Source organism: Pan paniscus, chromosome 2 (genome assembly GCF_029289425.2).
Source record: "Pan paniscus chromosome 2, NHGRI_mPanPan1-v2.0_pri, whole genome shotgun sequence".
NCBI classification, from domain to species: Eukaryota; Metazoa; Chordata; class Mammalia; order Primates; family Hominidae; genus Pan; species Pan paniscus.
The window spans coordinates 124,918,943-124,940,812 of NC_085926.1; the positions used below are offsets into that span (position 1 = coordinate 124,918,943).

General features: G+C 62.4%; 1 protein-coding gene across 2 annotated transcripts in view; it reads left to right on the plus strand.

Annotated features, from left to right (window-relative positions):
• The window catches only part of PLXNA1 (plexin A1), a 54,275-nt gene that overhangs the window by 12,303 nt on the left and 20,102 nt on the right, over positions 1 to 21,870 (plus strand). For both annotated transcript variants that reach the window (XM_034957294.4, XM_055110387.2), the window contains exons 4-17: positions 7,918 to 8,058; positions 9,199 to 9,299; positions 9,473 to 9,596; positions 9,678 to 9,831; positions 10,667 to 10,766; positions 12,384 to 12,498; positions 16,542 to 16,742; positions 18,604 to 18,700; positions 18,766 to 18,959; positions 19,062 to 19,213; positions 19,295 to 19,415; positions 19,768 to 19,904; positions 21,101 to 21,268; positions 21,528 to 21,621. In XM_034957294.4, coding sequence (XP_034813185.2) covers positions 7,918 to 8,058; positions 9,199 to 9,299; positions 9,473 to 9,596; positions 9,678 to 9,831; positions 10,667 to 10,766; positions 12,384 to 12,498; positions 16,542 to 16,742; positions 18,604 to 18,700; positions 18,766 to 18,959; positions 19,062 to 19,213; positions 19,295 to 19,415; positions 19,768 to 19,904; positions 21,101 to 21,268; positions 21,528 to 21,621 — 1,899 coding nt within the window. The remainder of the gene's footprint in view (positions 1 to 7,917; positions 8,059 to 9,198; positions 9,300 to 9,472; positions 9,597 to 9,677; positions 9,832 to 10,666; positions 10,767 to 12,383; positions 12,499 to 16,541; positions 16,743 to 18,603; positions 18,701 to 18,765; positions 18,960 to 19,061; positions 19,214 to 19,294; positions 19,416 to 19,767; positions 19,905 to 21,100; positions 21,269 to 21,527; positions 21,622 to 21,870) is intronic.

A 21,870-nucleotide genomic window follows, 5' to 3' on the forward strand; every position in this document is an offset into this window, starting at 1 on the left:
AGCGGGTGCCGTCCCCCTACAGAGGAAGCTGGGGAGAGCCTTGCCCTGTGGGCCGGCTGACGGGCACCCGAGGCCAGCCCTGCTCTGGTCCTGCTGCTGCTGCGGGGCAAAAGGAGCCAGCCCCTGGCTGAGGCCCAGCCTGCCCATTCAGGGAATGTAGGCCTGACTGCCTGAGCACCCGGTTTTTCAAGATTCTGGAAACCTGTATTTTGTGTGAGATCTCTTGGTTATTAAATCCACGTTGTAAGAGAGTATAACAGGACCAACTCAAGCATCCCTTTGGCCACCAGTTTGTGGCCCAGGGACCTGCACTGTGGCCTTGAGTAGCTTAGGGAAGCCACCCACCTGGGCTCTGAGGCATGGCCCTGGTGAAGCCCCATCCTCTGGGGCCTTGGTTTCCTTCCCTGGATGTTGGGTGCATCTGGGCATACCCCAGGGAGTCTTGGGGCTTGAAGTTCCTTCTGGAGCTGACCCCTGATGAGCCATCACAGCATCTCCCTGCGGCGGTCCCTGCACAGAGGCTGCAGCTGCAGTTCCTTGTGTGCGTCCTGGCCTGGCTGGCCCCTGTCCCTGTGCTCATGGGCCCTCAGGACTCATGCTGCAGCACCTCCTGCAGCTTTCCTGGTCCCCACCATTCTTCAGCACTCCTAGGGGTTCCCAGTGGCGGGACCTGCAGCAGCTGGGTCTCTAAAGTGCTTAGGAGGCCTGTGGCATTAGTTGCCATCCCTGAGCTTCGGGAATGGTGGCCTGCGGGGCCTGGAGCTGGAGCGAAGCCTCTGGAGCCCTGCGCAGCGTGGGAGGTGTCCTCTGCCCGGCCATCTTCCTCTCTGCAGACAGCTGGGCACCTGCTGTGTGCCTGGGCTGCCTGGGGACAAGGAACACCTGCCCCCTAGAGGCCCCACTGCTCTAGAAGCTTCCAGCATGCTTTAGAGGCCTCTTTGCACTCCCCTCATACCCCCGGACCCCAGGCAGGATTTTGGAATTTGTAAGTTCTGGAAGTTGAGTGGCATCTCACAGCCCACGCAAGTGCAAGGCAGTTGGTGGCAGGTGCCCACTGTGGGGTTGGCAGCTTGAGCCTCTTCAGGTCTGTAGTGAGCCTCCCTGTCCAGGGTCTGTGCCAGGGATGTGGTAGGAGACCGTCCTGAAAGAGCTGGAGCTCGGGGGGCAAGAAGTGTGCTGGCCACAGGCAGCCCTGACCCAAGGGAGGTGCAGGGCAGGACTGAGCCCCCAGCCCCTTAGCCGTGGAGAGGCTGCTGTCCCCCACCATTGAGTTTCATCTCGTGTGTTGTTGAGGGAGGGACAAGGGGAGTTGATTTCAATGACTTGTCCTTGAAGCCTACAGTCATTCCCAGGTACAGCCTGTGCTGCACTGTTGGCGTTCTTTGGGAATGTGCCCCTTGCACCTGCAGCATGCAGCCCACTCCCGAGCCTGCAGGAGGGTCCTGTGCCCTGCATGGTCAGCCTGTGACAGACGCCACATGGAAGTGACACACATGGAAGCGTGCATTGGGGGTGTGTCACGGGAGAGCATAGGCACCTACCATCCCCGGCAGCCCCTCCTGGTCCTTCCCTTCCCAGGGTGACCGCCCTGGCCGGCTCCTTTGACGCCGTGTGCTGCTATGTGGGCTCTGGGGTTGAATCATCATCTTTTGCTTGGCAAGACTCTTCCTTACTGTGGGCAGCTGTGGTGCATGCCATGTCCTCATGTTGCGTGTTTCAAGCACACATGCCTGTGCATCCTGCCCACTCTGGATGGCCATGGTGTTGCCAGTCCTTGCAGGCCTGTTGTAAGCATGGCTGTGTGTGGATTCCTGTGGCAGAAGGATGGATTTCTTTTGGGTTTCAGCCTGGGAGCAAGGCTGTGGAGCCTCTGTTGTTGTTCTGCCTTAACTCTCTGGGACCGCCTCTGCTGCTGCTGAAGGACTTGGTGGCGGCCTGTGGCAGTGCCCGGCAGCATGTGGGGTCAATGGGCATGAAGCAGGTGCTCTGGGGCAGGCCACCGGGTCCGTCTTTGCTGTGCCCCCACTGGTAGTCTTGGTGGGATGGGGCAGAGCCAGCTGCCTGTCATGCCTGCTCTCTGTGGGGCCTGAGTGTGTGCTGCCACTGCCCGCCCAGGCCAGCAGTCCCAGTCCCCTTCACGGGGCCCTGCACGGTAATCTGCCGATACCTGTGCTTCCTGGTGAGCGTGTGCCCGCCCCCTTTCCGCCTCTCCTGGATGTAGTTGGCCACTGTGGGCCGAGCCATGAGGATGCAGGGAGCGACCTGCTGTTTGCCCTGTGGGCATAATGAGTGCCGTCCCAGAGCTGGTGGTGTGCGAGGGTGCATAAGCATCGCTTCTGCTTCCCAGTGGCTGGCAGGGCCACCCATGGGGCACTCACGGAGAGCCCTAAGCCAGTCAGGATTAAGCCAGGGCACGGGCCCCGCAACACCATTGATAAGGTGGAGGCAGCAGTGGCTTCCCCATGCCGTCCTGTGTGTGCTCGGGCTCATGGCCAGCCTGGCAGGGGCGGCCTTGTGAGTTTCCACACCGGGCAGTCGCCTTCCCCCACAGGCACATGGGGCCTGTGGTCCCAACCACAGCAGAGACCACGATGTAGGAGGCGCTGGCAGCGTGCAGTGGGTATGGAGGCTGGAACAACCCAGGGGACTGGGTGGTCTGCTGGAAGGGTGTTCTGGGGACAAGGAACAGGAGGGCCAAAGCTCAGAGGTGCCCCCGTGGATGCTGGGAAGCGCACTGTGCCTTTTGGGGTTTCAGGGGCTGCCTCGGGCACACTATGCTTGTGTGGTGGGTCACTTCACCAGAGAAGGTGGCAGGACCAGCTGGATGGGGGGTAGGTGCTGATGTGGGTCTTTGAGGGCCCAGGGCCATGGGGTGGCACTAGGGTCAGAGCTGGAGGTGGCACTGAGGTCACAACAGGATGGAGGAGAGAGGGCACCAGGCAGCTGGTGGGTTTGAGGGAAGACACTGGGGCAGATGGTCCCTGCTGCCTGTGTCCCCACAGGACCCGTGCTGGTGACAGCCTGGCTGTGGCGGAGACTCTGGCCAAGCCCCAGGTTAGCCCGGAGCCCAGGCAGTGGTATGTGACTGAGGTGGTGCGGTCTACGGTGGTTCACAGTGGCCCCACCAGGTGTGGCCTCACCAGCTGGGTGCTAGGTTCCCCAGGCAGCTGTGCACATCTGCCCCACAGCAGGGCCAAGCACACATGCCTCCCTTCCCCTTTGGAACCATGAACTCCTGAATTCTCACACAGCTCTATGAGGTGGATGTTGGCAGATGAGACCAGGGGTTGGGGAGGTCCACTCCTTGCTGAGGGGTTGCTGCTGGGGCAGGCTGGAGCCTGTCTAAGGCAGCCCTGGCTGTCCTTCACCTGCCAGGACCCTGACCTCAGTCTCTGCTCTCCCCTGTGTGCTGGGGGTTGGGGGTGGAAGAGATGGGATTCCTAGGACACTCTCTCCCCCGACAGGTGTGTCTGGCCTGATTCCAGCCCTCGGGCTTCCTGCAAATCCTGTTTTAATTACCCAATTACTGCCAAGAGGAAATTGCTAATTGCTTTTCCAGTATCAAGTTCCTCCTGGCCTTTCTGAGAATGGTGGGGACCCAGGAAGGAGGCCTAGAACCTGTCCACAGCTGGAGGAGGGGGCAGTCCTGTGAGGGGTGAGGAGGGTCTGGGAGTGGGTCCGCTGGGGCCTACCTCAGCTGTGCAGTTCTGGCTGGGAAGGGGAGGGGCAGGTGGGCTCTGCACCCTGTGGGGGTCCTGAGAAGAGAGGGCAGCAGAGGCTCCTGCCCCTCGGGCAGCCCTTCCTGGGGCCACCTCAGGCTGGGGACAGGTTTGGCAGCTGCCTCTGCAGAAAGGCTGAGAAGTGTGTGAGGCCTCCACGTGTGGGCACCTCCTTAGCTGCTGCCCCTGGTCTTTGCCTGTCCCCACCTTGTCCTGTCCTCCCAGCCCTGGGGCCAGGAGGCAGCTCCACAGGTGCATCCCCGCCTCACAGGAAGAGGGAGGGCCAGGCCCCTGGCTGCCATCATGGGGTAGGCAGAGCTGGGCAACTCCCCTTGCCAGGTCAGGGCCAAGCCGGGCAGCCCCCTGCCTCCCGGCGGCTGGGGCGCGTGCCGGTCCTGGCACATAGCCTGGGTGGCCCAGACATCCTCCCGGCACCCCCGCCTGCCCTCAGCCCGGAGAATGGGCCCTTTGTTGGCTCTGGGCGGGATGGACAGCTGACCTGGCCGGGCCCTCAGCTACCCGCCGGCAGCAGTTGGCCAGGGCTGTGGCGGTGATGGGAGTGGGTACAGCCAGCAGGGCCAGCCTGGGGCCTGCATTGAGCCCTGCCTGCTGTGTCCTGGGGGCAAAGGGGTGAACCTGCTCCCTGGCCTATCTGTGGGGAGGGTCAGGTGAGCCCTGTGGTGGTGGGAGGTGCTCAGTCCAGGAGTGAGGGCCATGCCTGGCGTGGCCTGGGCACTGAGAGGCCTCGGGACTGCACTTCGGTCTCGGCTCCAAGCCCAGGGTCGACTTGCCCGTGTGCATGTAGGACAGGTACCCCAGGGTTAGATGGTCCAGGCAGAAGCAGGTGGGGGCATCCCGTGTTCCGCCAGCCAGGGATGGGTAGGGGCCTGGTGCAGCCAAGGGGCATATCCAGGGAGGCTGCTGGCTCTGCTGAAGCCCCTTGGGTCAAGGGGAGGGTCCTCTCAAGCAGGGGGCGGCATGCATGGGCAGCGCCAGCTCCTGGTTTGTGCTGGGAGGTGGGAGGGTGGGCTGTTGGGGCCAGTCGTGGAAGGTTCTGGTGGTCTTTGGGGAAAGATTTGCAGAGCAAGGAGGTGACAGCTGGGGGAAGATTCCAGGGCATGCCTGTGGCCCGTTCCCATGCCCGGGACACGTCAAGCCTCTCATTTGCTCTGCCAGCTGCGCAGCTGCTGTGGGAGGGGCTTCTGGGCCCAGCCACCTCGAGGGTGGGCTGCCTCCAGGCGGGTGGCCCGAAAGTGGACAGCTGTGGCCAGGGTGTGGGCGTCGGCACGTGGGCTCCCGGCCGGCATGTGCCCTTCTGTCCTGCCACCCGCTCTGGCCCCAGGTCCACCTGCCGTCTGTGCCCCTGTGCTCTGGTTCTCCTGGAATACCCTCCTGCTGGGTACTGGCTCCCCCTTCCCACTTTACGAGCAGCCTCTGTACTCCTCCCAGGTGCAGTTGCGGGTCCAGGGCCCAAGGTTCCTCTGGCAGGTGCTGTGTGAGTCTCAGCTTACCTCCTGTCTGTGTGGTTTGATAAAGCTGGCTTGGCTGCACAGGCCCTTCACCCTGAACTCTGGCTAGGACACAGACACATGTCCTGGGGACCATTGTCCTAGCTGGATGCCCTGTAGAACATGTGTGGGTGCACAGGGGCCCTGCTGAGTCTGGACCGTGGCGCCTCAGTGAACAGTGTGGGGCCTGCACCTGCGTCACATCCATCCTCTGGTCTGGTGTGCTGTGCCGTAGTGGCCTCCCCAGTGCCCCGCTCACACTGGCCATGCCATGGCCTCTCCTGGGGCTCTGTCTCCCTGGGCCCAGCCTGTGTGTGTGAAGGGGTGGGGGTGGCAGGTGGGTGGACAGATGGGTACATGGCGGATGGACAGCTGGACGCGTGTGCTCCCGGCTGCAGCTGTCAGAGCCAACTGTCCAGTCGGCATGCTGCTGGGTGGAGCGGGGCGTTCTGGAGCCTGGGGCCCAGCTCCAGAAGAAGCTCCTATGGCTTCTTCCCTTCCTGGGACCCCTCCTTGCACCCCTCACCCACCGTTCCTTTTCTTGGAGCTGGTGTGCCCCCTGGACCTGCCCTTCTCTGACCCGTTTCTTCACCCCTTGGTGTGACATTTGTGCCCCCAACCCTGAGTGGGTGGTTGCCTTGCAGGCCGGGCCAGGGTCAGGCTCCGGCATCATGTGGCCCTGGCTGTTGGGGAGGTGGGTCATGTCCTTGTTGAGACACCTCTCAAGTGCTCCCTGCATGCCGGGCCAGGGTCCATCAGCTCAGGCTGAAGGGGCTCTGCTACCAGGGGCAAGAGGGGCCAGGGGCCATATCCCCTGGTGCTGGTAGGGGAGGGGGAGCTGGGGCTGGGCTTCACAGTGGGAAGCCGCTGGGGATATCCACAGGGCTGTGAGGATGGAGGAGATGAGAGGAATCGCGGTCCCTAACCGGGGTCTTCCAGGTTGGAGCCGCAGGTCTGCGCACTGGGCATACCTGCCCCAGCCTCCACCCAGTCTGTGTCCTGCCCTCCTCGCCTTCCTTCCCCCACTCCCTGGTGGCTGTCTTAAGCCGCTGGCTTGGATGTGTGGTTGGCTGCTCAGGTGCGGTGATTGCTGTGGGCCTGGCCACCCTGGGTCCTCCCTGCTCCCGCCTGGCACACCTGGCCTGGTTCTCATATAATCCTCAGAACAACTCTGTCTGAGGGAGGCAGAGAGAGGTTTGGACCCAGGCACTGTGGCCCAGAGGCTGGTCCTGGCTGGCATCCGCCTGGGTCTGAGTACCTGCCTCTGGCCACTGACCCAGAGCAAAGCAGGGGGTTTGTGGTGCTGGCATCCTAAGCGTCTGTCGGGCAGGCCTTGGGCCAGTGGTCATCTTAAACAAGGACTCCCACTCCTGCTGTGGCTGCAGGGCAGGCAGGCACGGGTGCACTTGGTGTGGGTGTGGGTGCAGTCCAGGCCCCACCGGCAGGGGTGCTGGGCGGCTGTGGCCTGGTTGCTCCTGGGCCTCCCACTGTCCCTGCATCTCTCCTCCCAGAGGCCGTGGGCCATGGCCCTGCAGCCAGTGCAGCTGGGCCCATCCTGGCCGCCTCTTCCCCTGCCCAGCTTTGGGCTCCACTCTTCCGGGTCTGGTTTGACTTAAGCCTGCTTGGTGGCGAGGCAGCTGAGCGGATGTGGGGGGTGGCCGGCGGCGCTCAGGAATGCGGCCCTCCCCCTCTCCCAGCCGACAGCCTCTTTGGCTCAGAAACACAGCGCCCCACCCTGGCCGGCCGCCCTCAGCCCAGGCCTGATGGATCGGACTCCAACCAGGGCTTTCGCTGGGCCCTGCTGCCCTGGACCTGCCCTGCTCTGTAACCGTGAGGAGTGAGGACACAGAAGAGGGGTACTGAGTATGGGCCTAGGCCCCTGCCCTGAGGTGGAAGTGGAGAGGTAGAGCGGGAGCAGGAGTGGGTCAGGCTGGGGGAAGCAGGCCACAGCCCGCAGCCTGAGAGCCTACCCTGGACTCAGAGCTGGGCAGACACGCCCCAAGAGTACCATCTCTGGAAAGCCCCGTGGGTCTCTCTGTTAATTAAATACATTTGTTTGGTAAAAGCAACTAAAAATACTTGCAGCATCGCGAGCTGCGGAGAAGAGCTGGCTAATTAACGCCTGGTTTGTTTGGGATCTGGAATACATTTCCATGCCGATGAGACGCCCACCCTCCTCCACTGCCTTGCCAGGATGCCCCCACCCCTAGGACACCCCATTCTGGAATCTCCTGGTCCACTGCCCTAGACTTCCTGTGAGCCCTGGCCTCTGCCCCCCACAACCAACATCCCTCCTTCAAAAGCCCAGCCTGGCCCCAGGGATGGCTAGGCACCCGTGGGACTCCTGTAGCCTTCACCCTGGGTGTGGCCATGCTGCTCCGTGGTGGGTGCTGGGCTGTGGTTGTCTCCAGGCCCCAATACCTTCTGGCCTCTGCTGACTGTTAAAGGGGCTGAATCACAGACTGGCCTGTTGGGGTCTGAGTTTGCCCTGCACTGGGGCTGGGGCTGGGGCTGGGGCTGGGGCTGGGGCTGGGGATGTGGAGAGTGAGTATGGCTGGCGCTGGTCCTCTCTGCTCATGCCTGTCTGGGCAACTCAGGGAGGGGCTTTAGACCCCTGACCTTCTGTGGGGGGTGGGGCTGGGTCAGGGAGGTATCAGCACAGCTCCAGTTAGGGCCCCTTGCTGCCGCAGATCCTGGTGGACCTCTCAAACCCCGGTGGCCGGCCTGCCCTGGCCTACGAGAGCGTCGTGGCCCAGGAGGGCAGCCCCATCCTGCGAGACCTCGTCCTCAGCCCCAACCACCAGTACCTCTACGCCATGACCGAGAAGCAGGTGGGTGCTGCACCAGTCAGACGGTGTGGCTGAAGGTGGGGGCCCTCCTACCAGGAACCCCAGTCACAGAGCAGTAGAGGTGGGGCCACATCACAAGTTGGGCGTCCATGGCTCCTGGTGAAAGTAGTTTCAAGCTGGTCTGTGCTCTGCCTTCCTGCAGACTTGTGGGCTCGGCTGGGTCTGCAGGGGAACCGGTCTGGTCACCAGGGGCCCCACAGCCTCATTGCTGCCTCCATGTTCTCCTGGGCTGGGTTTGGCATTCCCACCCCTCCCCTGTTGACTTCCTGACCACAGAAACAGATGTATGAAGGAGAGCAATTTCAGAGGCAGGTGTCACTGGAGGGTTTGGGCTGTGTACTGGGCCACTGAGTCCTCAGGCCTAGGGCTGGGTCTCTGTCCAGTGGGTCTGCCCACGGGGCCTGTGGCTGGCCTGGTCTACCCAACCTGGTGCCTGGCCCAGCTCTGTAAGGCCATGGAGTTGAGTCCCTGGCCTGGCCTGCCTGGAGTCCACCCCTGCCCTATGGCCCAACCTGGTAACCTCGTGGCAGCTGGAGGGTGGGCAGATGGGGCAGGTGGGGCCAGGTTGGGCACACCAGCTGAGGCCAAGCCTCCCTCCCCTTCTGGCTGGCTCGTTTTTCCTCTGCCCCTCCTGGGCGCAGTGGGGTTCTGCCTTCCTGGGGACCTCAGGGACATGCCTCCGTGGGCACTGGGATGCTGGGCTGAGCCAAGGAGCCAGAGTGAGCTGGGGCCCAGCCTGCCCCTCTGAGCATTGTCTGGGCCTGCATTGGAGCTTAGGATTGGGACCTGCCACGCCCATTGATCGCTGGGGAAGCTCAGAGCTGGGAGGGAGTCCAGACAGATGGAGAGGAACTCTGGTTGAAGCTGCAGGTGCTTCTTTGATTGTCTCACCCCATATGGACTGTTCTCTCTGGCTGCTGCCCCCTGGGTTTCCAGGGCAGAGGCCTGACCTGTGCGACCTGGCTTGGCCAGGGCAGGGTCACCAGATCTGCCTTTGAATAGACTGAGAACAAGTGCAGGGCCTCCCCGGGCCTAAGGAGAGCAGAGTAGGGAGTCAGAGGTGAGGATGGTCAAGGACCCCTGGGGTGGTACTGGAGGGGCCTGACACCTCCCCCACACCAGGTGACGCGGGTGCCTGTGGAGAGCTGTGTGCAGTACACGTCCTGTGAGCTGTGTCTGGGGTCACGGGACCCCCACTGTGGCTGGTGTGTCCTGCACAGCATGTGAGTCTGGGCAGGTGGGCAGGGGCAGGCGGGGAGGGCCATGGTGGTCTCACAGTGGGGGAGGGGGAGCCTGGTGCAGGGCAAGCCACCCCGAGTTCTCTGCCCAGGTCCCGCCTGGCAGGCGGGCCCCGTAGGTCTCCCCATCCACCCAGCCTCAACCCGTCTGCCTGCAGCTGCTCGCGTCGGGACACCTGTGAGCGAGCAGATGAGCCCCAGCGCTTTGCTGCGGACCTGCTGCAGTGTGTGCAGCTGACTGTGCAGCCCCGCAATGTGTCTGTCACCATGTCCCAGGTCCCAGTAAGTGTGGCACCCCAGGTGGTAAGGGGTGGGGGACAGCCATGGGGACCCTGCTCACCATGCCTCCTGCTGCCTGCCCAGCTTGTGCTGCAGGCCTGGAACGTGCCTGACCTCTCAGCTGGCGTCAACTGCTCCTTCGAGGACTTCACGGAATCTGAGAGCGTCCTGGAGGATGGCCGGATCCACTGCCGCTCGCCCTCCGCCCGGGAGGTGGCGCCCATCACGCGGGGCCAGGGTGAGTGGCCCCAACACAATGGTGCCCGCTGCCTGGCCAGGTCCAGGGCTGCAATCCAGTTGCCGCCTGTTTAGTGCCTCCCTTGTTCAGTTCCAAGGGCATGTTGGTGACACTCTGACAGCTGATATGGGTGGGGGTCTCACCACCTGCTGGTCTGGGAGTGGAGAAAACCCTCCAGGCATGTAGCCAGAGTGAGAGCCTTCCTGCCAGGGAGGTGGACAGCGGATACATCCTTCTTAGGATTTATCTTATGGGCTCACCATACATTTACAGTAGGAATAGACATAGACACATGAGCATACTTCACCTCCGCTACCATAATTATTGCCATCCCTACTGGCATTAAGGTCTTTAGGTGTCCCATGGTGACCCAGAGGGTGGAAGAGCAGGGCAGGGTAGGTGGGATGAAGGGACCACATGGCGGAGACCTGGGGTCTTGTGGGGGGCTGCAGGCTGGAGGTGGGAGTGGGTGAGGGGTGGGCTATGTGGGGCGCAGGTTGGGTGGGGGACAGTCTCATGGGGACTTGGGGTGCAGGACCCCTCTGGCTGCCACAGCCCGTTGGACAGTCGCTCTGCAGGCCCTTCCACAGGAGCAGGCAGCCTGGGGGCCTGGGGAGAGTCTCGCGGTTCTCAACCCCTCACACTGAGCAGGAGGCAAGCAGGGCAGATCCCAGGCCCTGGTCACCTGGGGGCTGAGGGGGCTGGATGCGTGTTTGATGCGACTGATGGTGGCAGCTAGGAGGGTCTCCGGGCAAGTTGTTCCCCTGTCTGGACTTGCCCTGTGCGGGAGTCCTGGGCAAGCAGTCCTGGTGACTCAGCCATGCTGCTCGTGCAGGAGACCAGCGGGTGGTGAAACTCTACCTAAAGTCCAAGGAGACAGGGAAGAAGTTTGCGTCTGTGGACTTCGTCTTCTACAACTGCAGCGTCCACCAGTCGTGAGTGTCTCTAGGCCCCTCCGCCCGCCTGGGCCTGGGCTACTTGCCCCACTCCCGTCCCTGTGGTCCCACTGTGCTCGCTGTCTGCAGACCTGTCCTCATGTGGCCAGGCAGCAGATGGTGATTCCATGATTAGGGCTCCTGAGGCTGGGCGGTCAGGGAGGGAGGAGAGGCCACTGTGAGAGCAGCTTGCAGGTAGAGGAGCCAGCCAGGGCAAGGCCATGAGTGCAGAGGGTGCCTGAGGCTGGGGCAGGCGTACCAGGAAGCAGCAGTCAGAGTGGGCGGCAGTGCCTGCCCCACAGGGATCTTGTAGGGCCCCAGGTGGCTGTGTATGGCTGCAAGGGCACATTGTGCAATGTTGCCACCGTGATATGGACAGTGGCCCATGGGCACTGGCGTGGAGGGGAGGCGCTCAGGGAGGAGCTGCGGGCTGGTTTGGGGGCCTGAGCAGGGGCCCAGACACGGCCCCTGGGTACCTGCTGCTTCTGGTTGTGGCAGGCTACTGTTGGACGATGCAGCGTCCAGGTCCCCTCTGGTTGGTGCTGGCCCCTGTGCAGGCCCCCTGCTTGGGCAGGGAGTGTGTCTAGGAGGCAGCTGCTATGCCTGCTGCCCATTTTGGCTGTGAGCACCCCCAGCCTCAGAGGAAGGATGGGAGGATCTGGGGGCCTCCTGTGAGTCCCACTGTGAGCCCAGAGGAGAGCCCTCACTCCTTCCCTGAACCAGAGGACCCAGGCTGAGGCAGTAGGGTTTGGCCTCAGAGACAGGAGGTGCGTGGCTTTTCAGGTATGCTTTTGTTTGTTGACTGACTCACAGATGGACTCTGTCACAGCTCTTTGTGGAGCAACTGCCGTGAGCCAAGCAGGCTTTTTATTTCCAGGATGCAGCATCTCCCGTCCCAGGTGGGGTGGGGGATCTCTGGGGCAGAGGCCTGGAGGGGGCCGAGGGCTACAGGAGAAGCAGGGCGGTGGAGCTGGCGGGTCAGGAGATCCTGGAGAGGAGATGGAGGTGGTGTCTTCCTGGAGGCTGTTGAGATGGCAAGGTGCCAGCCCTGTGCAAGGCTGAGTTGTGGGCAGAGCGCCTACAGTGGCCAGCCTGGCAGACCCTGGGGTGCGTCACAGGGAAACAGACAAGCTCCTGCCCCAGCGATCCTGCTTTCTGCAGGGAGGTGATGTGCATGGCCCTGTCCAGTTCTGTGGCAGCACGTGCTGCTTCAGTTTAAATCTAAGTTTGCCAAAAGGAGTCAAGACTTAAAATGAAGTTCCTTAGTTGCACTAACACATTTCTGATGCGAGTATCCATGCCTGGCTGGCAGTCAGGTGGTGATCAAGGCTCTGGAGGAAAAAGCGGCAAAGAGGATAGGGAGCCTGGGGTCAGGAGGGTGGGCAGGCAAGAAGGTGGGGAGGCAAGACACCTCCAGCTGTCGGGGAGGTGTGAGGAGGCAGAGAGGCAGCCACATTCAGGTTTGGGGGAAGAACTTTCCAGGCCAGGAGCAGTCAGTGCCAAGACCCTGAGGTGGCACTATGAATACCAGCAGGGGCGGCACAGTGTCCTTCTGATCATGGGTGACTCCACGTGGTTGCGGGTCCCCAGGCTTCAGCACCCACCCTCTCCCTGCAGCTGCCTGTCCTGTGTCAACGGCTCCTTTCCCTGCCACTGGTGCAAATACCGCCACGTGTGCACACACAACGTGGCTGACTGCGCCTTCCTGGAGGGCCGTGTCAACGTGTCTGAGGTAAGGCCGGGCAAGGGTGAGGGTCAGGTTTTCAGAGGTGGAGCAGAACTGGGTTGAGACATCCCATCTGGGTGTCGCCTGAGGCCTGGCCCAGGGAGCACCTGTGGATGTCTGGGATGTCACCGTGTGGTGCACGCACCACCAGGCTGGGTCAGCGAGGTGACCCTGGATGCCAGCTGGGAGGCCTGTGGGGTCACTGTCTTGGCCTGAAGTCAGGCCTGTGGTATTTGTTGGTGACCCCTGGGTGTCCTTCGTGACACTCAGGGAGGGGGAAAAGCCTCAGATGAGTTCTGTCCCTGGGCCTCTGTGTGGGGGCTGCAGACACGGGCTACTGGGTGCAATTGGGGGCACTGTCAGGCTGCAAAGCAGGTGCGGGCAGAGCCTGGAGTGCGGGTGCCTGGCTGGGCAGGCACAGAGGCCTCTATGTTGGGCAGGGGAGCTTGCCGGCCTAGCGTGCCTGAAGGCTGGTGGGTTCTGGAGTCGCCAGGCGCTGAGTGGTAATTGCTAGTAATTAGGTAGTAATTATTCCGGGCTGGGCAAGGCACTAGCTTTATGAACAGCGGGCTGTTCCTTCTGGAACCTGAGGCGCTTAGTAGCAGGACAGGGCAGGACCCAGGGCCCACAGGTGCTGAGTGGCAAAGCTGAGGCCGGAGCTGTGGCAGCCCCCACCCCCATCCCCACCGGGTCCGGCTGTGGGTGTGGAGCCGGGACTTGCAGCCAGGTCCCTTTCCTTTGCTGTGGACACTCTGCCTGTTGGCTGGAGGGGGCAGGTTCTGCTTGCCAGGGAGACCTTGGAGGCTGCAGCGGGCTGCACTTCCCTGCCAGGCTGGGGGCTGGGGGCTGAGGAAGTTGCATGGTGGCCCTCTCTCCTCTGGGTCCCTTCTCACAGAGGTCCCCTGGCCCCCAGCGTCACCCTCTGGACTGGACTTTTCTGCTCCCTGGCATGACATCAGGGCACAGGACAGCGGTGGAGGGTAGCCCGGGGCAGCAGGGACCACAGTGCCTGTGTCAGGGTGACTGCCTATAACAGTGGGTGTGCAGGAGCCAGGGACACAGTGGGGCGCTTCTCTGGGGGTGCGGCCTGCCTGAAGAGCCAGGCCAAGGTGTCCTGGGGTGTGGGCAGAGCCCACGGTGGAATCTGAGGCGAGAGCTGGTCCTGGGGGCCTCTCGGGCCAGGGAGAGCTGGGCATGAAGTCACTGTGGGGATGATGTGCAGATGCAGTGGCTCTGGCACTGTGCGCAGCCCAGGGTTCGAGCAGTGGGGGGCAGCACAGTGGTCGTCAGGGGTGGTAGCAGGGCCCTGGGCAGCTTGGGATGGTTTTGGGGCTGAGATAGCCCAATTCCTCAGTGGCAGCCTTCCCTGAGCCCTCCCCATCCATGCCATGAACTTCGAGGCACCCTTGGGGAGTGGAGGAAGTGGCCCCTGGAGTAGTGGCCCTGGGCCTCAGGGTTGGGGAGGCAGAGCAGGCAGGGCTGGGCTGGGGGCACGTGTGGGGTCGCAGGACTATGTGGGGAGTGGATTCTCTCCACAAATACTTACTCTTTTTTTTAGCTTGAGTCCCAGATTTTTATGGAGCCGTTCCTAAGGGGTGTGACGTGAGTCCTCCCGGACTCAGGGAACAATGGCCAGTGGCAGTCCCCCCCAACCCCCCCACAAGCCCTCTTTCCGTCTCTGTTTCTGGTGGGTTCCTCGGGCCACCCCCTGAGACAGGAGTGTACTACATTCAGCTTCCTGCTGAGACAGCCGGGCCTAACCCCCAAGGCCACCACCCGCCCCCTGCCCCCATGCTGGGAGGGGGTCTCTGTGGCCTCTTCTTGTGCCTGCCTGCATGCTGGGGTCTGTGTGTTTTGTCTGAAGGCGGAGTGGCCTGTGCATGTTGATGGGAAGGGCCGCCAGACTGGGGCCATGGAGGCAGCTGGTGCTGTGTGCCAGGGCCTAAGGGCTCCCACGTGGAGCCCCCACCGAAGCTGAGCTCATGAGACACGCTGAGAAGTCGGGACTTTCTCTTAGAAATGCCTGTTTCTGGACTCTGCAGAAAGGGAGGGGTGTGGTTCGTGTCTTCGCATAACAGTTGCATGCCCCGCCAGTCAGCTCCCAGATCTGAGCAAGTCTATAGACTCCTTGCTTGAAGGAGAGGCTGGGGTCCCTTGAGGAAGGAGCCTTGTGCGCTGGCAAAATGCACCCTGTTAATCTTACCCCAGCGTTTCCCAGAGGGACCTCCAGCCTTTTACCAGGGAGACTATGCACTGGGGAGAAGGTTGTAATCGGAGCCTTTGGGGACAACCGGACCTGGCTCTGAAGAAGGACCTCCAGCCTTTTACCGGGGAGACTATGCACTGGGGAAGAGGCTGTAATCAGAGCCTTTGGGGACAACTGGACCTGGCTCTGAGCCGTCATTGATCCCAGGAGACCCACGCCACTGCAGGCCTCCTGTCAGAGTCAGAGTCAGGCCAGGTCGAGTCAGGTGATCCCTGGAGTTTCAGCCTAGGCCTGACTCAGTGGGCCGCATGGGTGCCGAGCTTCCTGGGTTCTCACTCAGCTGGGTGTTGGGGAGGAGATGGGGTGGGGGTATGGGGAGCACCTGAGAGGACCGGGTGTGGCCCAGGCAGCCAGTCAGCTTCCTGCCCCTGGCAGAGGGCAGGGGTGGCGAGGGGACAGGCCAGCTTCAGGGTGATGGGGCAGGCAGGTAGGGGCCAGCCACATTGGCCTTGATGCGTGCTGGGCCCACACGCTCACACTGGTGTTGGGGTGGGTGGTGCTTTTTCCTGGCTGGGACCTGGGTTCTGGGGGTGGGCCATGACTGAGACCTCACGCTAGGTGAGCCAGCTTCATGTCTCGTGCTACCGGCCAAGAGGTTTCCTGAACTTACAGGCACCAACAAAGCCCGTCCCTCACCATAGTCACCTTCTGGCTTGCTGCAGGCTGAGCTGCCTGGGCTCCTCTGGGCATTTTTCAGTTGGTTGGATGGTGGGGGCAGCTCAGCTGGTCTCAGACTGACCATTCTCGGGCGCTCACGGGCAGCCTAGCTTGGACTGAAAGGAGTCTCAGTGCCCTGAGCCACCCGTTTTCATGGCTGGGGCCCTAAGGTGACAAGGCCCACGGTGGCCCGTGTCACGATGAGACTCCAGCCTGAGCCTCAGCATGCAGAGTCACTGGGCGCGCCTCAGACTGCCAGGGAGGTACAGCATAGGTATGGCCACTGTGCGTGCCTGTGCCTTCCGGCTGCAGCTGTTCTGGGAACACAGAGTTGCAAGTGCAGCCCCTAAATTGGGGCCAGTGGCCCTAGCTGCAAGGTGCCACCACCTGCCTCTCCCCAGTGGACACAGGAGCATCCCTGCAGACCCAGAGATTAGTGGTCATCTTGCCCAGCTGGGCCTTGTTAACTCTGCTTCCCTGGAGCTCCTGAGGGGCCAGGCCAGAGTCCAGGCCCCCTCTTGGGTCCTGGAAAATCTCTGCAGAGCTGGGCCTGGGCCTTCCTGCCTGCCTTGGGGGCTGTTGCAGGGCTTGGGGATTACAGCCTGTTTTCAGCATCCCTATTTAAAGCCCAGCTTCTCAGTGTTCCCGAGGGGCCATCTCCTGAGGCCAGCAGCAGCCATGCTGCAAGGAAGCCAGGCCATTGCATCAGTTATTGTTGCCGAAATGCTGGCCCCAGAGGCCAGGCCTGTTTTTCTGCTGGGCTCTGGCTATTTTTATACACTCCCTGGGCCCCCAGCACAGAGCCTGCAGCCCTAGAGCCCCAATCTCTTCTGCCTCTGGGGCCTTTTCAGCTGCTGGCCAGATGGGGCTCCTTTGGTCTCTGGAATGGTGGGGGTCCTAGAACATGGGGCAGGGCATTCAGGGGCCAGAGGTAATAGAGCCTGTCTGGGTCACAGTATGCAGTCACTGTCCCAGCCAGCGGTCCTCAGTTTGCCAGTGCATAAAATGGGCACATTGGTGCTTGGCTGGGAGCACCACAGGCCCAGTGCACATCTGGAGCGTAGTGGGGTGCACCTTGCTCACTGGTCTCCGCCCCCGGGCTCAGCCAAACTCTTCTTATCCCCAGGACTGCCCACAGATCCTGCCCTCCACGCAGATCTACGTGCCAGTAGGAGTGGTAAAACCCATCACCCTGGCCGCACGGAACCTGCCACAGCCACAGTCAGGCCAGCGTGGATATGAGTGCCTCTTCCACATCCCGGGCAGCCCGGCCCGTGTCACCGCCCTGCGCTTCAACAGCTCCAGCCTGCAGTGCCAGAATTCCTCGGTGAGGTGGCCAGGGCAGGGGCTGGGGGCCATGAGCTGGAATGGGCCGGTTATCCTCACGGCCCTGGGTGCTGGCGTGTGCTTGTTCATAAAGGGCAGTGCACGTGCTCACGTGTATCTCTGATGAGTCAGAAGCCACTCCTGGCTTCCCCAGGCCATTGCCAGGCCCTTCAGATGTGCCTGGGTCATGTGGGCAAGTGGGCTGCAGGGGGCCCATGCTGTCCTGGTAGCTGCTGAGAGCACCCAGATGTGTGGTGGGAGCAGCCTGAATGTGGGAGTGGACAGCAGCCAGTCTCATGGAACTCGCACATTGCAGCATCCGTGGGTCCCAGGCATGGGCTGATCATCAGGTCTGAGTGTGTGCAGGAATAGCCAGGTGGCTGCCAGCCTTCATCACTGTGGCTCCCGGAGGGCAGAGGTCTGGGTGCCAGAGCGCATGGCTCCGTCCATCCCTGGCCAAATGCAGAAAACACTCCCATTGGCCCGCACTTGCACACTAGCAGATGGTTGTTGCCTGTGGTCCGAGCATGCGTAGACCTTCAGATCTGACACAATAGTGTTTGAAAAGCTCTACTGTCAGGTGCAGTGCGTTCAGTGACGGGATCTCTATAGAACCAGCCATTTCCTGAGTGGTGGGGGAGTGGGGCCCAGTTGCCCAGCAGTTGGAGGCCTGGGCTGAAGTCCTGCACTCCCAGTAGGCCTCTGTCTCCCCTTCTGCTCAGGACGGGTGTGATCCAGGGAGCAGTGGGCTTCCTGGAACTCACTGCAGGGGCAGGTGGCTGGGCTGTTGTGTGGGGCACTGGGCTGTCGACAAGGCCTTGGCTGGACCCCATCCCCTGGAAGCCCTGGGGAGGGCCTTGATGGGGTCAGAGGTCTGGAGCCCCTTGGCTGACCCCTGGTCTGTCCCAGCAGTGTGGGGTAGGGTCTGGAGGGTCACAACAGGCTTCCTGGGGCAGGTTGGGTTGCAGGTCAGCCATGAGGATCACTCCTGGCCACCACAGCTATCTGGAGTTCTCTCTGCCGTCCAGTCTTTCCAGACATTTCTGCTCTATCACCAACTCTTCGCCTGCCCTGCACTTTCCACCTGCGTCTCCCTCCCCACCCTCCCTTCTCACCAGGCCCACATTAATCTTCCCTTCAGCTGTGTTTAAAGGGAAGAGGGAGTATCGGGGAATTTGATAGGATCCAATTAAATTCCTGCAGATAAAATAATGATGAATTGCCGGGCCGCCCCTTGGAGATGCTGGGCTCCCTGCACCGTCCCAGCACGGGAACAGAGTTGAGGTCATCTGTGGCAGAAAGTGGGGCACAGCTGGAGTCCTAGCCAGGCTCCCGGGGAGGGGCAGTTCCCCTGGGCCCGGCCCAGCCTTGTTGAGGAGGGGACGGGGAGCAGAGCTGCACCTGACAGTGATTTTGCCTGTCTCTGCCCCAGTCCGGGGACACAGATCTCCCACCTCAAGGCAGGGCAGTCCTGGCCCATTCAGCAAAGATGCTGAGGTTCACAGAGCATGCTGATGCGTATTCTAGGGCCAGCTGGCAGTCTTGGTTTCCCAGCCTGGCTGACTGTAGGGAGTGGTCAGAGGCTGCCTGTGGTTGGAGGTGGTCTCCAAGGGGGTGCCACAGAGGTGACTGTGGGAAGCACAGAGGTTCCCTTGGAAGGGCACCTTATATGGTTGCTAGCCTGGAGAGAGGGGGCTCTGGAGCCAGGAAGGAAGTCCTGTGTAGGATGAGGGTGGAGAGGGAGCGGTTGTGGCTGCAGAAACTTCCCCCTAAGCTGGCGCCCTGGTGGCTTTGTGGGCGTGAGGCTCGGGAGGCCTGGAGGCCGCTTAGCTGGGAAGCCTGACGGTGCCATCACCCAACAGTACTCCTACGAGGGGAACGATGTCAGCGACCTGCCAGTGAACCTGTCAGTCGTGTGGAACGGCAACTTTGTCATTGACAACCCACAGAACATCCAGGGTGAGTGGGCGCCCCGGCGGGGTGGGCAGTGGGCCGGCCCGAGCTGACCGCACCCCTCCCCACAGCGCACCTCTACAAGTGCCCGGCCCTGCGCGAGAGCTGCGGCCTCTGCCTCAAGGCCGACCCGCGCTTCGAGTGCGGATGGTGCGTGGCCGAGCGCCGCTGCTCCCTGCGACACCACTGCGCTGCCGACACACCTGCATCGTGGATGCACGCGCGTCACGGCAGCAGTCGCTGCGCCGACCCCAAGATCCTCAAGGTAGGGCCCCCAGCCCTGCCCCCACACCCCATGCCCCGCCCTGCACCACCGCACACCCTACGCCCTGTGGGATGCCTGTACCCCAGCCTCTGTCTCCCTCAGCTGTCCCCCGAGACGGGCCCGAGGCAGGGCGGCACGCGGCTCACTATCACAGGCGAGAACCTGGGCCTGCGATTCGAAGACGTGCGTCTGGGCGTGCGCGTGGGCAAGGTGCTGTGCAGCCCTGTGGAGAGCGAGTACATCAGTGCGGAGCAGTGAGTGCAGCCCTGGGTGTGTGCGGGGCGGGACGGGACGGGGCGGGGCTCCTGCAGCCCCTGAGGCCCGCCTGCCCACAGGATCGTCTGTGAGATCGGGGACGCCAGCTCCGTGCGTGCCCATGACGCCCTGGTGGAGGTGTGCGTGCGGGACTGCTCACCACACTACCGCGCCCTGTCACCCAAGCGCTTCACCTTCGTGGTGAGTCTGCTGCCCTCCCTCTCTCCCTATTCTCTGCTGCTCTGAGAGGGTGCCGCTCAGGGCTTCTGTGCCTCTTCAGGGCCCCTTGTCTGGCCATGCTCTGCCACTGCTTTTCCACGGCCTGGGTGCTGCCCCTCCCCTCCTGTGCCTAGGCCAGCTCCAGGGCTCCCTGGCTCACCTTGGGCTGTGCCTGAGAAACCTGGAAGTACTGGCTCTGAAGTGCAGCTCCCGGGCATGCGGGCTCCTAGTCTGGGGAACTGTCTGGGGGGGTAAGCAGGCCAAGTGGGGCCTGTCCCCATGTGGCCCGAGGGGGACTTACCTGAGAGTTTCAGCAAGTTCCCTCTTCCTGCAGACACCAACCTTCTACCGTGTGAGCCCCTCCCGTGGGCCTCTGTCAGGGGGCACCTGGATTGGCATCGAGGGAAGCCACCTGAACGCAGGCAGTGATGTGGCTGTGTCGGTCGGTGGCCGGCCCTGCTCCTTCTCCTGGTACGGGGTGCAGGTGGGGGTGGGGGCCTGGCTGCCCCTCCTCCTGTTTCAGATGGTTGCATGCCCCTTCTTGTTGCCTGGGCAACGGGGCTATGGAGAGCCTGGCTGGGGTGATCACTGTGAAACCCAGAGGCGGAGGTTACCATGGAAACAGGCTACCTCCAGAGTGGTAGGACTGGGCGGTGATGGGCGTGGGGCCTGCCTTTGTGGGGCGGGGCAACTTGGCTGCCTCTGCCCTGGTTCTTCCCTGTGGGGAAGGGGGGAATCCCTTGGGTAAAAAATAAGAAGTATTTTTTAAAAATTTTTAAGAGAGAAAACAGAAATCTTAACAAAAGCCCTGAGGCTTGAAGTGGATAATTTTAGATTAGGGATGATAATGGAACGTCCCTTTAAATATTTTCCTATGGTAATTACCCGTTATCAGACTAATCATTGGTGTCTGCAGCTGAGGGGGCCTGGTGGCTGTGGGGCTCCTGGCAGTGGTGGAAGAACTGAGGGTCCGGACCCAGGTGCGGGCTATGCCTGGCTGCCTGCCCAGTGGGGTGTCCCCATGACCCCCACCCAGGCCAGCTCATCTAGTCTCCTCACAGCCCCCTGGGATGCGGGGATAGGGCAAGGTATTCCCACTGGGACAGGTGCCGAGAGGGAAGGTGTCTGCCTGGCCCAGGGTAGTAGGAGTGGGTGCTGGGCTCCCAGCACTCGGAGCCCAGGCTGAGTGAGGCTGGCCCTGAGACAGGCAGGGAAGGTCGGGCCAGGGCTTAGTCTCGCCAGCCCTCCCCAGGGACAGAGGGAGGGCAGCATGAGCCTACCTCCCAGCCTGGCGTGCGTGGGACGGTCCTGTTGCCTACTGCCTCTGGGGAGGCAGAGGCCTGGTGGGTGTGGAGCCCTGGCCAGGGTCACCAGGAGTGGGTGTGGGCGACAGGGAGGCTGTGATGAAAGCAGACCTGGAGAGGCAGCAGGCCGGGTCACAAATGCCAGGCTGGGCAACAGTGGGGGCCTGAAGGGGCTGGGAGCCAGGGCGAGGGTAGGACAGACATGCACAGCCCCGGGAGGGAAAGTAGCGGTGATAGTATGCAGCCACCCAAGGCAGTACCTGTGACAGATGGCGCTGTTCCCACCGTCCCTCAATGCATCTGCATTCCACCTGCCTGGGTTCCACCCGTGTGCTCCTCACTGTCCCACTTGGGCACCTCCAGGAGGAACTCCCGTGAGATCCGGTGCCTGACACCCCCCGGGCAGAGCCCTGGCAGCGCTCCCATCATCATCAACATCAACCGCGCCCAGCTCACCAACCCTGAGGTGAAGTACAACTACACCGAGGACCCCACCATCCTGAGGATCGACCCCGAGTGGAGCATCAACAGGTGGGGCCCAGCAACACCCATTCCCTATCCCCAGCTATTGAGAGCAGCGCCGAGCCAGGAGCTCTTCCACTGGGCACTTGGCGGTGGCCCTCCTGCATGCAGGGTACTATCCTGCCGGGAAGCACCCCTTGCCAAGAGCTTTTACCTGTTTCCTGTCTTTGGGGAAGGCAGGCTTTGCCTGGCTGAGCTGTGGCCCGAGTTTCCAGCTCACTGGGCCCCAGCATCATTTGGTGACCCCCCCACCCCTGTCCTGTTCCAGCGGTGGGACCCTCCTGACGGTCACAGGCACCAACCTGGCCACTGTCCGTGAACCCCGAATCCGGGCCAAGTATGGAGGCATTGAGAGGGAGAATGTGAGTCCCTGCCCTCAGCTGCCCACCTCGGTCCAGGCCTTCACCTGGGATGGGGCTCCTGCTAGGAATACCCGTGTCCCTGCCCCTGCCCCTACCCCTGCCCCTTCCCAGCTTATGCCAACCTTGGCTGTGCCTAGAGACCCCTGGGGAGGCACCTGTCCTGCCTGGCGGGTAGAAGGTCTGGCTCTGGGTTGCTGGCTGCACACACCTCTCCTTCAGGCCACATGTCCCTGGTCCACATGGGGTGGG